Source organism: Haemaphysalis longicornis, unplaced genomic scaffold (genome assembly GCF_048455015.1).
Source record: "Haemaphysalis longicornis isolate Haplotype H1 unplaced genomic scaffold, Haemaphysalis longicornis Haplotype H1 scaffold_6, whole genome shotgun sequence".
NCBI lineage: Eukaryota > Metazoa > Arthropoda > Arachnida > Ixodida > Ixodidae > Haemaphysalis > Haemaphysalis longicornis.
This window is the reverse complement of record NW_027526407.1, coordinates 34,584,325-34,600,633: the sequence shown is the minus strand read 5'-3', so window position 1 is coordinate 34,600,633 and position 16,309 is coordinate 34,584,325. Positions and strand designations below refer to the sequence as shown.

Below are 16,309 nucleotides of genomic sequence, written 5' to 3'. Positions count from 1 at the left end.
GCGAACGTCGTTACGCAAGTCCAACTAGTTGCGTTGGGGAGACCAAGAACTTCCCCGAAGGCCTCCGCCAACACAAAAAATGACGATCGTAAGTACGACACTCAGCGCCGTGGATTGGCCGAGCACTGCGAAAAAGCTGACCACACGATTAACTTTAACGACGCACAGGTGATCGACACCGAAACCCATTACTCACAAAGATTACTCCTTGAGTCCTGGAACATACAAGGGAGCCGGCAAGATCTGAATAGATCCCTCGGAGCCCTTCCCACCGCCTACGCCCACGGCCTCCGACGCGCAAGGGCAAGATTACAGTAGGAAGAAAGAAAAAGGAGACACCTATATAACCGCTGCTTCTTTTCGTACACGGTCACCCCTGATGAAGGAGCCGATTCGGCTCCGAAACGTTGGGAACGCTTTGAATAAACGCCCATGGTTGGCGTATTTTACCTCTTCAAGTTTACAGGTTTTATATTTTTTTGGCGTTTACAGGTTTGTATTTTGGACTTCGTGATCACAAGATTGCTTACGTATTAAAAGAAAATGTCACTTTTATTCGTTTGTAACGGCCGGTTTAGATTTGAGAGAGAAAAGTAATCGCGAAATGGCGGGCTCTTCATCCAAGGAAGGGCAAAAGAGCGCACACTTTCGCTTAGGTCACGGAATGTTTCGGCGGCCGGGCGAAATGCCGACGCGATGCCGCGGCTGGGTTGGACTGGGCGGGTGTGAACAGAACGTGCGCCGGCCGTGGCGATGACCGCGCACTTCCTTCGCTTGCCGCCAGATGCCGGAAACTTGACGTTCGCCAAGTGCTTGTGACGTTATCAGGCTGCCCCAGGAAGCTGTTTCCCCTCCTATTTTATTCTTGCTTCATGGCCGGCTGTGCAACGGATGGCTCGTGAATCGCAGAAACACCCGTCATTGAAGCAGCAGTGCGCATTATAATCAAGCTAATAGTAGACAACCAGGAAAGCTAAGAATAACCAGCTGAACCTTTGCTAACGTTACGTATACTTTGGCATAGCTGAGCTAAGCCACTGCTAACTTTTTTTTTGCGTTTACTCAGCCTATCAATTGCCTGAGTCTCGGTTACACAGTACGCATCAACTGTGAAAAATGGAGCGACAAGTGCAAGCACCTCCTATCACGCCATTTCGCACGTTTGCTTGACCCTGAACCGCGTCTCCTGTATAATAAAAATATCAACGCTTAGTTAGGCAGCAGAACAATGGTGCAGCACGTGCAGGAGGATGCTGCCCAAGCGGGGGACACGTAGGAGGGTTAGAGATTGTGGGAGTGATGAAAGGAACAAAAAACACGCTCCACTAGACGTCTTCTTAACGTCATTGGGCTCTCTTCTCTCCGAGCCAGCTTGGTCTGTGGGCTTTCTCTACTCTATTTTCCTTACCTTTTTTGTTTCCCGCACCGTTGACGGAATAACTGGGATGTGATGACGAAGCGAAAGCTATTGCGCCGACATGCTATTGCGCATGCAATAAAAGCCAGTACAAAATGTAAAAATCTCTTGAGGCGCCCCAAGCAGAGCCATATTAAAATAAAAACAAAAAATCCTCAGGGGAGCTACTCAACGCTTGTGAGTTCAAATTTTTGAAGGTTTGGAGCACCAAACCCTATCCTGGGCTATGGGCCGTGCCGTATTGGAGGACTAGGGTACTAGATAGACAAATTGGGGATCTTTAATGGGCATCAAAACCTCGACGCAAGGGTGGGTTTGCTTTAACAGACGAGCTGTTTTAGCTTGAGCCTGGTATGCTAGCGGTAGAAAGAAATACCAAGAAAAGGGTCGTGTCTTAAGCAGAAATCCTTCTAGCGCAAGGCGTTGGGAACGAGTGTCACGGTGTGTCTGGGCTCCACCCAGTGGAGCCGGAGGCCGTTGTGAGGTATGTGATCAGTTGAGCTTGGAAATTTCGGGTCGGCTCTTTTAGACGAGTAAGCCCTGGTTCGGCCGGAGGTAGGCGACGTAAGCGGGCTTGACTCGGTCGGCGGTGACGACGTATTGGCGGCCGTTCATGCAACATCAGCAACTCTGGGTTGCCGCTCACCGAACGAAGAGCGTGCATAGACTTGCTATTTCGACTCCCACTCTACTTGCATACGCTGTCAGTATAGGGAGTAGCTCGGAACGACCCCCAGCTAGGCTGTCTCCAGCATTTACCACTACTGCAAGCTGCGTCTATTTTTTTCGCCTCCGCCAGAGCAGCTGTTAGGACTTACAGGTCAAACTGCGCACCCGGACGGGATAACAAAAAGTAGACAGGATGAGCGTGAACTCACTCGCTGTTTGTTGAAAATAGAAACATTCATTATACCCTTACTAGCCCCTGCGCAAAAGCGTAACCATTTTTATCACATGAAAGACCGGTTCAACAATTCGTATTCATTTCCATACAGATACTGATCGATCAAAAATATATTGTGCGCCAAACTTTAGAATGAATAAGGCCTCAAGTAGTTCCCTTGCCACCGGTTCTCTGCTTTTTCCCAGTACCTTTGTCTTGTTCGGGAACGGTTCATGTGGCTGGCTCATCCTGTCTCGTTCTGCGGTGCTCCTGTTCCTTGTCTTTCGCTGTCCCGTCCGTGAGCGCAAGTTGACGATTAATTATGGAGCACCAAAGAGTCTAACAACATGCCTTACTGAACTATTATTCCTGGTGAACGCGAAATATATCATCTTCAATTTAATGATCTGCGGCTGGCATAGCGCAGACCAGATGTGCTGGTACAGTTGGCGCTTCCCCGAGCAAAGCAGGATGCAGCACCGGAAGCGAGTTTGGCGCTGTGTCACGCGATGCTCCTTGGCTCTCTGGTGACTGATGCGCCACTAGGTGGGTGACACCACACAAAACCTTCCCCCGAATTCCTTGTGAGACGGGCAGTTTGACTGGCTCCTCATCAACGATGAGAGCGTTGCTGTGGAGACACGTGTAGCATCTTAGTCAGTGAGAATTCAAGTGCTCTTTCGCCGCTACAGACATTTTAGGAGCAATTGTCAGTTGACGAGAGAATATGTAGAAGCGGCCGACATGTCCCGTCTTGGTGACCTATGCTTCAACATGCCTCAGAAAAAGTGGTAGGTTTTCTGTTTTCCGTCGTAGTGCCCCCCACGCCCTAAATTCGCTCGCTCACTTTGGCTTTACTCTCTTTCTTTTTATAGATAGGGTGGCTTTTCATTATTTACAGTGCCTGCCGTTTTCCAGGTTTCTTCGCGCAGATTGGCATATATGTCAATACTAAGTGTGTGTTTTTCCGTACAAGACCGTTTTAGTTTCACGTGCGTACAGAGTTCACGTATGCAAACGTGTAGCCCACGTGCATGTAGTTTGAAACCCTTTTAGTAACACGTGCACAGCGAACTCCGAGAGTAGGGCATTTGGATGCATGCCCATTCCGCCCATTCTACCCGCGCGCTATTCCTAATGCCATCTACCTGCAGACAGAGACACTGCTGTAGCCACTCGTGATCTCACGAGCACTTTGCTATGACGATGACAAGCGCTGCTTAGTCAGGCTTAACAGCTCAAAAATCGCCCTTCTACCTGAAAGACAAAGGCTGTTAGTGAATTTGAACTTTAGGCGAGCTTAAGAATTGGCAAATTGAAGGCGAAATCAGCAGCTTACAACACGATATCGCAAGGAGGGATTAGCGACGAAGCTCTTATCGCTGCGAAGCGCAAGTGCAGGGCTCCGCCATGTCGGCCTACTCTACGTATGGAAGCAACATAAACACCGCACCGTAAAAAATCCAATCTCACGTACGTTTGAGAGAATCACGGTGACCCTGCGCGTTCTGAGCATGCGCACTGGTAAACCGTGAAAGCTCTACGCACGTGTAGCGTTCACGTACTATTATGAGCAATATGAAAGGGAACACAGGAACCCGTAAAAAACACCCTCAGACCCAGCTATGAGTGATACGCAGCGGCCGCCGTCGGAAACAAAGTGGAAAGGGGGATGTTGTTCTAACAGCTGTTCCCCATCCCGCCATGCGTCTTATCGGCTTTCGCACGATACCATATTATCGGCGAAATGACGTAAAGTGCTGCTTTGTAGAAATGCCAGCGTGGTGGGAGTGCCAACAGTTAGTGGAAGAGCGCCCTCCTTTCCACCTTTATTTTTCACAGCGCCATCCGCGTATTACTCCGAGTCTGTTTCGAGTCTGTTTGCCACGCGTTCCTGTGTTCCATTTCATATTGCTCAGAATAGTACATAAAATAAAATCTCTAAACACCTGTGGAAGTAGCGCTTGTCCGTGTCAACACTCTTCATCCTGCATTGTTTTATTTGCAGCGTAAAGTTCTGATAAACGGATTACCAACTAGTCCAAACTTTCACTTTATTGCGCCAAAAAAGTGTCCTTGGAGAAACCATTTTTCCCACTAAATGGGTAATTTAGGCTTCACTATAAAGAGGAGGCGCTGGTTGCTGCTGTTTTAAGCACCGCCAATTGTCGTGGAGTATTGCACCACCCTCATCATGCTAACGCCGTATAAACTTGCAGAACAAAACACGTTCCCAAGAGATACGCAATAATGTTGTAAACTCGATCTTGCCAAACAACTTTTAAAGAATTGTGGGAGACAACTGGTACAAAAAAAAAGCATTTCCAGAACATAACTTTGGTGCGAAAGCAAGGTTTTTATACCAATGCAAGCGGGAAACCGACGATATTTTGATGGGCTTTGGACTGAGTGTTCCCCAACAGACCAAAAGCCACTCAAGGAAGTCACGACACGCCATGTATGCACCAAGGGCAATATTCCAGACAGCATAAATTCACAGTGAATTCGCCATGTATTGTTTGCGTAAGCCCAGCGTAAGCAATCAGTGACGTGCACACGTATAGCTATGACGACATGCATTGTAATTTGACGCTTGACTAATAAACATCACAACCAAGGTATCAAATGTTGTTCATCAAAAAATAAAAATACTTGGCATGTAATACAAAAATTCGGACGGGAGCGAAGGCTGGCAAGGAAAACACACTTTTGCTTGTCAAAATTGGTGTCAGCACCAAAAGGCGACCGAGTACCGTTGATCCAAAAGCGAGCGAAAGGCTGATGTTGAGCTACGGAACATCCCTCAATCTTTTTTACCGTATCTATTTACTTTTGTCAATCGCTTTTTGTAACATAGTTCAGCTCTCTACTTCAATGCAAGCTCTGTTGCGTTATAACCTTCCCGGCCGTCACCGCCGCCATGCTGTCGTCGGCTGTATGTTACAAGTTTATGGCGTGATAACAAGAAAAGACAACCATGCCCGTCGGCTTTATGACGCGTAAGGGCAGCGAAGTACCACGCCTGGTTACCGCGGGGCGTACTGATGCCGCCGATTCACTCATTCGTCAAGCTGGACTTCAATCGCCGCCGTATCTTTTCCTGGAGTTCTATTATGTGACCCACCACCTTTCCAGGATTAGCGTTGACAAAGGCCATGCGTAGGGTTCTTTTTGTCATGCAGAGGATCTTACTGCCCTCTAATGTTACGCAAAACAAATCATTTTTATTTTATTTTCAAATATAAAAATAAAATACAGCACGATATTTGTATGGTCCATGACAGCCGACTTGGTAACAGTGAAAACTATTGTTTCTTTTGGGTGGAAACAGTTTGAAACCACGCGTCATGCGAAACTGCTCCGTCTGCAACTTTACGCGCATTTCACGGTGCCCGAGGTCGGTGAAATGTATTGCCTCATTTCATGGTGATAGCAGCCGCCATTTCCGAGCTCTTACGTAAAAACCCGTCCCTTTCACGCAGGCGGAAGTTGCCAATGTGTGACCTAAACGTTCCCGCCAACTGTTTAATTTACGTCACGCCTTGTCAGCCAATCACAGGGAGGGCGTGACTTACAAGCTGTATTGTTGTTGAATAGCAGAGACAGGTCTACGTTGTCATGTCCGCTGCATTTTGCGTAGTTTTTCATTGCCGGCCAAGAATTTCGCGCTTTTAGTAGAGAGAAAGAAGGCAAACTTAAAAACTTGTGCCAGTAAACGTCGTGAAACGTCAAAATGACAAAAGCGCACACAACCGCTTTATCAGCCGGAAGCAAGTGATAAAATTGAAAGCCAATAGAAAAAGACTTCATAGTTCATTCACAGTTCGTGGTGAATTTAGAGCGTCGAGAATAGGGCCCGTACTGTAGGACACCCCTCTTCCAATCCATGCTTGAACACCTGCTCTTCGTTATGTGCGAGTATGACAGCAGCTGACCCGCTTATCTACAAGATCCAGTTCGCCAAGAATGCATTTCGCGATTTCCCTTGCCCAAAACTGCGCGCGGCAGCCCGGTAAATTGCTTATAAGGGGCGTGAATGCCCACATGGGGGGCTCTTTTTCCCAGACACAGGTACCGATGACTGCACCAAAAACCTTTTGGAATGATTCCAGGTCTTTGTAGGTCGGCTGTGGCATCGGTCTTCCGCATCACGGCCCATGACGCGGGAGCCGTTAGGAGCTGTACCAGTCTTCACGCACGCTTCCTGACGAGAACATTGGTGACCGTATCTGAAAACAGCCGCCGCCGATATTTCAGGAAGGACTAGCTCGTCCTAGAATATCGTCTGGCCTGAGTCTTGAACCCTCAGGCTTTTATTGTTGTGAGCAGTGAATAAACCGCTGTTTTGTTAAACCGCGGCTACAGCGTACGGTCAAAAGGTCGAACTGTTTTACAACATGGCACTGGTTGAAAGAAGAAAAATATATTGCTGAGATTCTCTAAAGACCAAGTACGCGCTCTAACTTAAACAACTTAAGTGGTTTTCTCCTTATTTGCCACGCGTTCCACAGGCGTTTGAGATACATTAAATATCAACAAAATGTTGTGAAGTGGCAAAATTATGGCTCAGAATGCAAACCCTCTTCTACCTAACGTCGCCACTCGTTCGAGAGCCGCGTGCTGATTTTTAACAACGACCTCACGGTTGCTAAGAAGCCGGTGGAAAGACGAAAGGCGGCGTAGCAGTCAACAGCGAGCCAGTGCGATCGGTGAGGCGCACCATTTAACTCTCTGCCGACATTGAGGCCAGTTATCGTCTCGGGGCATATCCAGGAAAATACAATGTACGCAATACCGGCCCCACCGGTGGGCTACATGTCATCCGCCGATTTGTTTCTGCGAAATACCGCGCGGTTACGTTTTGCGCATCGTGATGTATTTTAAAAGCGGAGCTGATTTAGAAACAATAAGTTCGGCGTTGCAGGAAAACATACCAGGACAAGGCGGAGCACTCGTGAGCGTGTACCTCGCGGCAACCGCCTAGAGGCCCGCAGGTGCAGTGGCACTTGAAAAAAATGGCAAAAACTCCAAGAAGCGGGAAACTGGCGAGCGCTGGTGAACGCTAGCCTTTGGTGACCGCCGATCCCCGGCTCGAGCAGCGGCTCTAGCAAACGAATGAACGAGTGAATGAATGACTTTATTGCAGAGAGGAGGCTACAAAGCCCTTTGTGTGGAGGTTGGAAAAGAGGATTGGGAAATACGCCAATAATTAGTTGCAGTACTTCTAAGTAATGTTCAAGTCTCACTATCAATGTAGCTGTCTCTTGAGGTCCTGTTGAAGCAACACACATACACTGGCCTTTCTCTGAGGGGAAGGGGTGCCCGGCATAGTTCTGGTGTTGTAAGATGGAAGCGCACCGCTGTTCATTTGTGTCTGGTAAACTTAACAAAAGTAGTCAGTCAGCCATTAAACCCTATTATATAGACCATTTTTTAGGGCAAACTTGGTGTATATTTCTAAGATTTCGGGGTTCTCCCTAACATACTGGACATGCTTAATGCCGACTTCGGAACTGTGGCGCTTGCGAGCAACTGCGCACGGACGTCTGAGAAGCCTGCACATGACCAATAAGGTAGAGCAAGTTGGGTGCCTCGCTGCTGCCACTGGACACCTGAATAAGGAGGGACGCCTTGGGCTCGTTCACATCAAAATCACATCGGGGGTATAGCACGAGTTGGCGTAACTTTTTCGGCGAAGACCTCTCCTGTTCTAGGGGTGAGGCCTCGGCTAACAGGTGCCGGCTGAGGGCTTTAGCTCGACGAAGGTCTTGTTGCCAATGTTCTTCAGATGTGCTCGGTTGGTCAGATAGTGCTGAAGCGGTGTCGAGAACCGTGGGAGAATTTAGTAGGCACTCCCGGACAGCGTTGTGCGCCGTTCGGTTGCCGTCCGCTTCAGACGCGTGCGCAGGTGTCCAGACCGTGCGTATCGTGACTCCTTCATGAGAGAGGTCCCGTACTAAGTAGAGGATGTTGGTGGCCGTGGAGTTAGGCGTAAAGGTCCTATTTGTTCCCGGAGGGCAACGTGCGAGTCAGTGATGATGCAGAACCTCTTTGTGTGGATGGTTGAACACTGTGTATGGATGCTTTCAACTGCGCCCTGGATTCCGAAGAGTTCCACTTCATCTGAGAGTCTAAAGGTGTTCGTAATGCTGCCACGTACAACCACCGAGTTGTGAAACCTCGGGACACGCCTTGACAAAGCGGCTGTTATGTCGTGGACGGCGGCATCGGTAAATACATCAATTTCATCACAGGCTTTATCATTGGCCAGGGCGCTGACATACTGTTCCCTTGCTGCTCGTTGACGTCAGGGAATGGATCTATGGCTCTCCTAGGAGGGATATATTTAGAAAAGATTGCTGGGTTAAAATTGCTGTTCAAGGTGTCCAATTTAAAAAGAGTTCGTCCGTGCGGCATGTAGTCGAGGTGCTTCTGGAATCGCAGCTTAACTCCTTCGACTGCATTAGTGATCAGAGGAAGTGGCACTGCTCGTTCTAGCACGTCCGTCCTAGTGTGGCGTGGTAGGCCTGTTATGGTAGGAACCAGGTGTCTGTTTAATATGTTTATTTCATTGAGATGGCGGGGACGGATTTCATATACGATAATTTCGTAAGACAGTCGGCCATGTACAACGGCGCAGGCAAGCTTGACACAGGCGTCTTGGTGTGAACCGCCGTATTTACTGGATAGACGGGTACTAAGGTGCCAGGTGGAGCGCCAAGTTGTCCGAAGATGAAGGATCCTTGTAGTGGGGTATTGCAGCTGCTAAACTGGAGGCCAAGTGATTTGTTAGGGCAATTTCTTGATTCAAAATACGTATAGGCGATATTGAGGTTGAGGATTTGTTCAGGGTAAATGGGACGCTTGCCGTCGACGCGGAGAAATTCGGCCTTGATGGGGGGAGAATTGCGGCTGAAATCGGGAGAGGGTGCGCGGTAAGCTAAAAACAGCAGCCTGGAGTTAAGCCGGCATGGATTCTTCTGAGTCATAATGAGCAGCCTCGGGCCACACGACTATATCATCAGCATAAAAGCCGAAACGGGGTGCTGAGTTCATTTCAAGGGTATACTATTTATGGCCGCGCCGAGCGGTAGTGTTGCAAACGCGCTTTAGCTTTTTTCGAGAGTTTTGGCATTTTAAGTGACGTTGGCCCTTCTTCCTGGGTTTACCCATCTTCATGGAGAGGTTGTGACCCCGCCGAACCCCCAAATTGGGCCCTTCGGAACCACCACGCGTCACAGAGCCAAGTCGGTTTCCCCGAACCATCGGTTAGGCCTAACCCTTCGGCCTTCACGACGTACTCGCCTACCCCCGGCCGCAGCTGTCATCGTGTGCGTCTGCCGCAGCAGCTGCGGATGAAAGGGCTCCCCCTCACTTGGATTCTGTTCCTATTCACCCTGAAGACGGACCTATTCGTGCCATGGAAGATAAGGTGATCTCGAACGAACCCCAACTACCCACACGTCTTTCACTGTGCAGTCATTGGACGTTAACGCCCATGAAGGAGAAGAGCTCGAAGTCGGCGGCATTGCAGAAACCGGAGAGGACGCCGCCACCGCCGCGGAGGCTAAAGGCTGGCAACGAGCTCGCCTTTCCAAGAAGCGCAGACCTACGGGGACAGACAGGGTAAGTTGGTCATGCCAGACTCTTCATTTGAGACCAATAACCAAATCAGAAATATTCCTCAATATGCCATAGCCAGTGTAATTGGCGAAAGAGCACCAAGTGCCGAACTCGTCGAAAGGGCCGCCGTTATCTTCGATAACACCGCTAACAGGGTGCACATTGTTGAATACAATGAAGGTAACGCAGCTGAACTCCCCCAAATCGACCATCTTACTTTTCGCCACAACGGGAAGTTCCAAACCATCGAAATAGTAATTGAGCTTATTCCCTGAAGCCAGAACACTATCACAGGAGTCATCCATATAGATCCAGGTGATAGTAACAAAACTATCCGCAGTTGGATTCGTTTCGAGCAGGATGAAGCACTTTGAGTGCAAAAAATAAAAAAAAACAGACCGAGCGATCGTTACTTTTGACTTCACTACTCTCCCAGTGTAGGACAATATTATACGGATCTCGCGCGAGTCACTGAGTACCTCCCACACGGTTAGTGTGCTTCAATTGCTAGACTGTGGGGCACATTGCCAAACACTGCCCTTCCCCCCGTGTATGTTAGGATTGCGGCCGTCCTCAAGTGGAAGAAGAAAAATGTAAATCTGCATACTTTTATGTTTCGTGCCTGGCCGTTGGTCATCTTGATGTAAGCAAAGTCTGTCCCAGCCGGCTTCCAAAGAAAGATAAAAAGTCTCAAAGAACCGATTTACAGAAAAGTCTGACGCAAATCGGTGAACAAACAAGCCGTGCCAAGAATAACAATCAATGTTTCCTGGGCAACCACTGCCACAGGACACCGGCAGATGATTGGCCGAAACCGCACTGTCGCTTTACCAGAAAACCATACAGCCCTGATCGAAAATATTCAACTCAAGAAGAGCCTTTTAGAACTGTGGTCAGAACTCCAGGCGATGCGTAAATACTCGCTTCCCTCCACAATGCCAGCAAACGACGTCAATTACTTTCACCCTAATCACGTGATACCGCGTCGGTACACCAAAGCCATTCGCGCAGCTCTCGCCGCCACGAAGCAGATTCTTCGAAGATTGCAAGCAGCAAACCCACAAGCTATGTCACTGAACAGATGCTGAAATTACGTGAGGCATAATGAAGTGTGAGGTACGCAAGGAATGGCCGAAAGACTGCCGCAATATTACCAAATTACAGGAGCAACACGCCATTCTTAAACAAGTCATGCAACAGGTAATGAAACAAATTCACAAGTAAGCGCCAGAATAAGTAACCTTCTTAAATGAACCTTTTAGTTGCTCCTAATCGTATAATACTTAAATGAAACTGCCGAAGCTTCACTCTAATCACTCTAAATGGCCCTTTACGGAAATCACAGGTATCCTCCACCAGACCTCTAGCCCTACGGCCAAGGGAGACTAGAGGCCCTTGCAAAATTTCTTACTACACCACCTACATAGATGATAATGAAAAGGTAAATGATAAGTCAAAGTCTTCTTCCTCCCCTGGTAGGGCAGCAGTGCTGGCGCACAAGTCGTGCCATTCAGTTTAACACCGATTTACTGAAGCAAACAGTACCAAATCGAGAAATAATTATCTGCCACGTTCAACCTTCTAATGGGAAACCTGTGCGCATGGTTTCGGTATATAACAGGCGTCAATGTAACTCCTGGGCTAGGGATATCTATGACTGGATACCGCATATTTTTTAACTACATTTCTCTGGGCCACGTACTACTGGAGGTGACTTCAACGCGAAACCTACTCTCTGGGGATATTCCCACTCCGACCTGCGAGGTATACTCCTAGAAGGACCACTGAAGTATAGCCACCTCCGACTGGGCAATGAACCTTTCATTCCCACCAGGATTGGTCTCCACAGTTTGCAGCAAGAAGCCACACTAGATCTAACGCTTGCCACACCCGGCTACATTGAAAATTGCGAACATGGGATTGTACATGGGGAGGTGATGACTTCCATAGTCGGCTTCACCTGAACAGCACAAAATTCCGCTCCAAGACTACGTACAATAACATCAACTGGGATCTTTTTCCCGCGCGATTCCACGCGAGCCCACAACCTGAGCTTTCCGAGTGTTTGCCTCTGAATGAAGCGCGTATCCTTTCCGCGGAGACTGTAACGAGCACAGCTGATGTCAATAATCTGGACGGTTACATGCACAAACTCCTTCGCACCCCTGAACGCCTTACCAAAAGGTGTAGAGAACGCGGTAAATGTCACCATCAGCACATGAGTTCAAGATGCCATCACAAAGCGACAAACCACTATAAAAAAATCCTCCAATCTGAATCCTGGCATAATGTCTGCGAATGAACTGGGCAAGAAAGCGGTATTCACAAATGTGGAGCCTCTTTCGGAGTCTGAGTGGGCGGGCGAAAGCAAAACTGCCGATGCTAGAAAAAATACACATATACTCAAACTACTCTCAAGTGGAAGATACTGTCGTAAAGACTTTCTTCCCACACGCCACAGCTGACATCTGGACTCTCACACCTCTGCCTCAAATCGATACACGTGCAACACATGCCGAGCTGCACTCTCTGTTCACCGAGTACAAGCTGCATATAGCCATCTGCCAAGGAAAGCCCAAATATACGCCGGGCAACGACCAAATTGAATGGAAAGACCTTCGAAGTCTTCTCTCATCAGTTCACGCGGCCCTCTCAGCTCTCATTAATCGATCCTAGGAAACTGGACAAGTTCCCGAACACTTAAAAATGACAATGAGCCATCCCATCACAAAAGCAGGCAAAGATGCTCGCAAACCCCAGAATATTCGGCCCATCGCATTAACTTCTTCTATTTGCAAGCTGATAGGACATCTCCCAAACAACAGGCTTCAAAACCACCTGGAACACACAGGATGGTTCTATCCGTCCCCCACGGGATTTCACCCCAATTTAGGTACCCATGATTACCTCTGACTTCTTCGTCGAGTCATAAACCGGACATCCCGCAAGAGCCTACCCGACTACGTCCTTGCCCTCGATATGCACACGGTGTTCTATAACGTCAGTCAAAAATGCATCCTGCAAGAATAACCCGCTGCCTTCCCCAGTCAGAATGCTCAGTGGTGGATTCGAGGTTTCCTAACGCACCGACCAATTCGCCTCAACTAAAAGGAAGCAACGCCCACTACCTCCTACCTTGACCAAGGAGTTCCCCAAGTTTCAATTCTCGGAAACCTAGCAAAAAAACTCCACCGCTGTTTGCAAGCGCTACCATGCATGTAAAAATTCAGCGCTAATGCTAAAGGTTAAAAGACAACCTCCTTGGGAGAGATAATCGTGGCCGCCGCATTCTCTGTAAGTCATTATGGACAATTGGAGACATGGCTACGAGTGTGCCACTCATTCCCGAGTCGACTTGCAGATCCCGCAACCGGTGCATGATGGCGTGACGATGACGAAGAGCTGGTGGAAGTCTGCTAAGTGGAGGATGGCTTTGCCTTCACCGCTCGCAGCGGAGAAGACGACGACCTCTTCGATGAGAACGGCAACAAATATTACCCCCCAAACTATAAACATTAGCAATAGTACTGAAACTTGACTACGTGTCCATCAATGCTCACCCACCTTCGCCATTCAAGTCTTGCGAACCCATGTAAGACCCCAACCCATTTCAGGCAAAAGGGATAATCCCCTGGTTGTGTTCGAATTGCATGTGATGAGCTCCACAGTCGAAAAAAAAAATCGCAGGTAACCACAGCCAAGCGGGGTGCACTGAAAGGCAGAGAGACATATTTGCAGCCGCCCCATCTGCCATACAGAACGGACGCACTGAAGCGGCATAGAAAAGAAACATAGAAATATAACATAGAAACATAGAAACATAAAGGACATAGAAAAGAAACAAAGCTTTGCGTGCATGCGCGCTAGAAGTTAATGGTGCTGAGAACGAGTGTGAAGTGTGAAACATCCCACTGCGTGAGCTGGGAGGGCACATTTCCTTAGTGGCAGTGGGCAGTTATTGTGTTTGAGTGAGTTGGAAGTTATCCCGCTCTTCCCTTGACTGATGCGACATTTTAGGTCAAGCAAAGACAAAGATTTGCATGCAGGAAGCTGCTCCTAATATAATCTTTCGGGTTCTGCAGCATAAAAATTTTGTAACACAGAATACCAGCCGGCTGCTTCCTATAAATGTTTTTTTTTGTTGCCTACAGCAGAAAAAACGCTTCCACGGATGTTACAGCACTAGGAATGACAGCGCAGAGACCCACGTTATTGGGCGGGCAACGCAGGAAATAAAATATAATGCAGATACTTGATTCTACAGAGTAGCTACGAATTTCTTCCTTTGTTGTTTGCTTTTCTTATAAATGCACAAACTTGAAGAGTGAAAAATTTTATGCGTCACAGCTGGAGTAGTCTCTTAGGAGCTATAAATTATAGCAGTCGAAATAGTGGCTAAGGAAGATATCGCCTACTTCTTATTTCGTTTTGAAATTAAGAATTTCTATGCAAGCCAGGCGATGCGCTAGCGAGATAATTGCACAATTTCTTTATCCAAAAGACGCTTCTCGCTATGCACCGACTGAAATACTTAAACTGGTCGTAATAAAGCGTGAACTTCACGAATTTTTTTAAAAAAATTTTCGGATCCCGTACAATATATCATTTTGGAAAACTCACCCCTGGTAAGGCTTAACAACGCCGCCAATACTGCCAGTAAATTTAGAAGTCCTTTCATTGTGACCGAATCCTTCCTTTCACTATTTTCCCAGTGTCCCCGTCAGACTGTTGTACTGAACCTCAAGGGACAATTTCTTGTTTAAAAAGGCACGTCTCAGCAGCCACGTCAATTCAAAAACGATGAGCGGTGTCTCGCCAGACAATGGCCATCCATGACAGACTAGACAAAGAGATGTCAGATCGACTATGGTACCGCATAAACACGAGATAACTTGAGGTTTGAAACAGGTTATTTACGTTCAATTTAGGCACACGCGTGCGTTCTTGTGCCCCACACATTTTTATACCTACGTCTTTATAAGTGCGTATGAAAAATCAATCGCGTCGTGTGTATCCAAAAATTCACGCTGTATGTGAACCACGCCTTTCTGTTTTACGTTGGAGCATGACCTAACGATCTGTTTCATATTGGGTATCAAGCGAGGAAAGGATTATTTGTTATTTCTATTTGTGGAGCTAAAAAGAAAGTTAGTGGTGTTAAACTCGAAGTCTAAAATATTTCAGCGCTGCATCCGCGTAAATGTTCTTGGTCTTGTGTCAATGGCAGTTCGCTTAAAAATGCTGTGGTGTCTATTTATGCCAATACAGTTTGCTAGGAAACGGTAAAAAGCCAGAGGCAATTGCTGAGGAAGTAGCAGACATCTCCGTAGCCTCTATAGCACAGAAGACACCACACCCTCGACAAATGAAAACCAAAAGAAAATAAAACGTTGCGGATCAAATTTGTACAAGTATTTTAAAAATAACGATTACCATTGTTGTGACCTTAACTACAATTTTACATTTCCTATGAATACTTGCAATAAAAAGTTCTTACCGCTATTACACCTGCATTGTCCACCATTAAGGCACACTGGCCAATGGGTTGTCCTGCTGAGGTCGCGGGATAAGTGCCGGCTGTGGTGGCTGCTGTTCAGATGGGGGCACAGAACAAGGACACCGATGTGATGATTGATAGATTGTGGGGTCTGACCACCGTAACTTCACGTGGGAAAGGAGGCGCGCTGTAGTGGAGGGCTCCGGATTAATTTTGACCACCTGGGTATTCTTTACGTGCGCAAAATAGCGACGTACGGACGTTTTTGATTTTCCCACACATCAGAAAATGAGCCATCGCGGCAAGAATAAAACCTCCATCTTTGGTCTCCTCAGCCAACGCTTTAACCCCTGAGCCACCACTGCCGGTGACACCCATGTGCCAGTCTGCGCAGGTTGGGCATCTCCAAGTGATGCAATTTCTTTCCAGGGTCATTTATTACGGCGCGCCTCTTAGCACAAATTCAGCTTCGTGGCGTTCACCCTATGCTCTTGCCTCGTCCTCCCTTGTTTTGTCACACTCGTTTTATATTGCTACCCTACAATATCTCGCCATAATCATCCAAAACTAATACAACCGCTGCTTTTCATCTGGTGTGCCCTTTGCGAGCTTGCAACGTCTTTAGGAAGTCTATGGAATATCGGAATTTTCCACAATCAGTTAAAGCCGTGGACGACCGGTGAAATACGGCGCTAGTTGCGATTCTGGTATCTCGGAAGATATTGTGTTTTCAAATACGTAAATACTGCCTAAATCCGTAAGTACAATACCTCGCGTACTGGGCCCTAAAAAAGATCCCTTCGCATCTTTCTTTGGTCTGCCGGCATGGAGGCTGTGCGCCCAAACTCAAATGGAAGGTCGTTGTGATCAGGAAAAAAATTCACTGCAT

General features: G+C 47.6%; 1 protein-coding gene across 1 annotated transcript in view; it reads right to left on the bottom strand.

Moving 5' to 3' along the window:
• The window catches only part of LOC144141485 (uncharacterized), a 140,494-nt gene extending 125,832 nt beyond the window's left edge, over positions 1-14,662 (bottom strand). Inside the window, exon 1 of the mRNA XM_077673041.1 lies at positions 14,544-14,662. Coding sequence (XP_077529167.1) covers positions 14,544-14,601 — 58 coding nt within the window. The 5' untranslated portion in view covers positions 14,602-14,662. The remainder of the gene's footprint in view (positions 1-14,543) is intronic.
• Between the last annotated feature and the right edge of the window lie 1,647 nt (positions 14,663-16,309).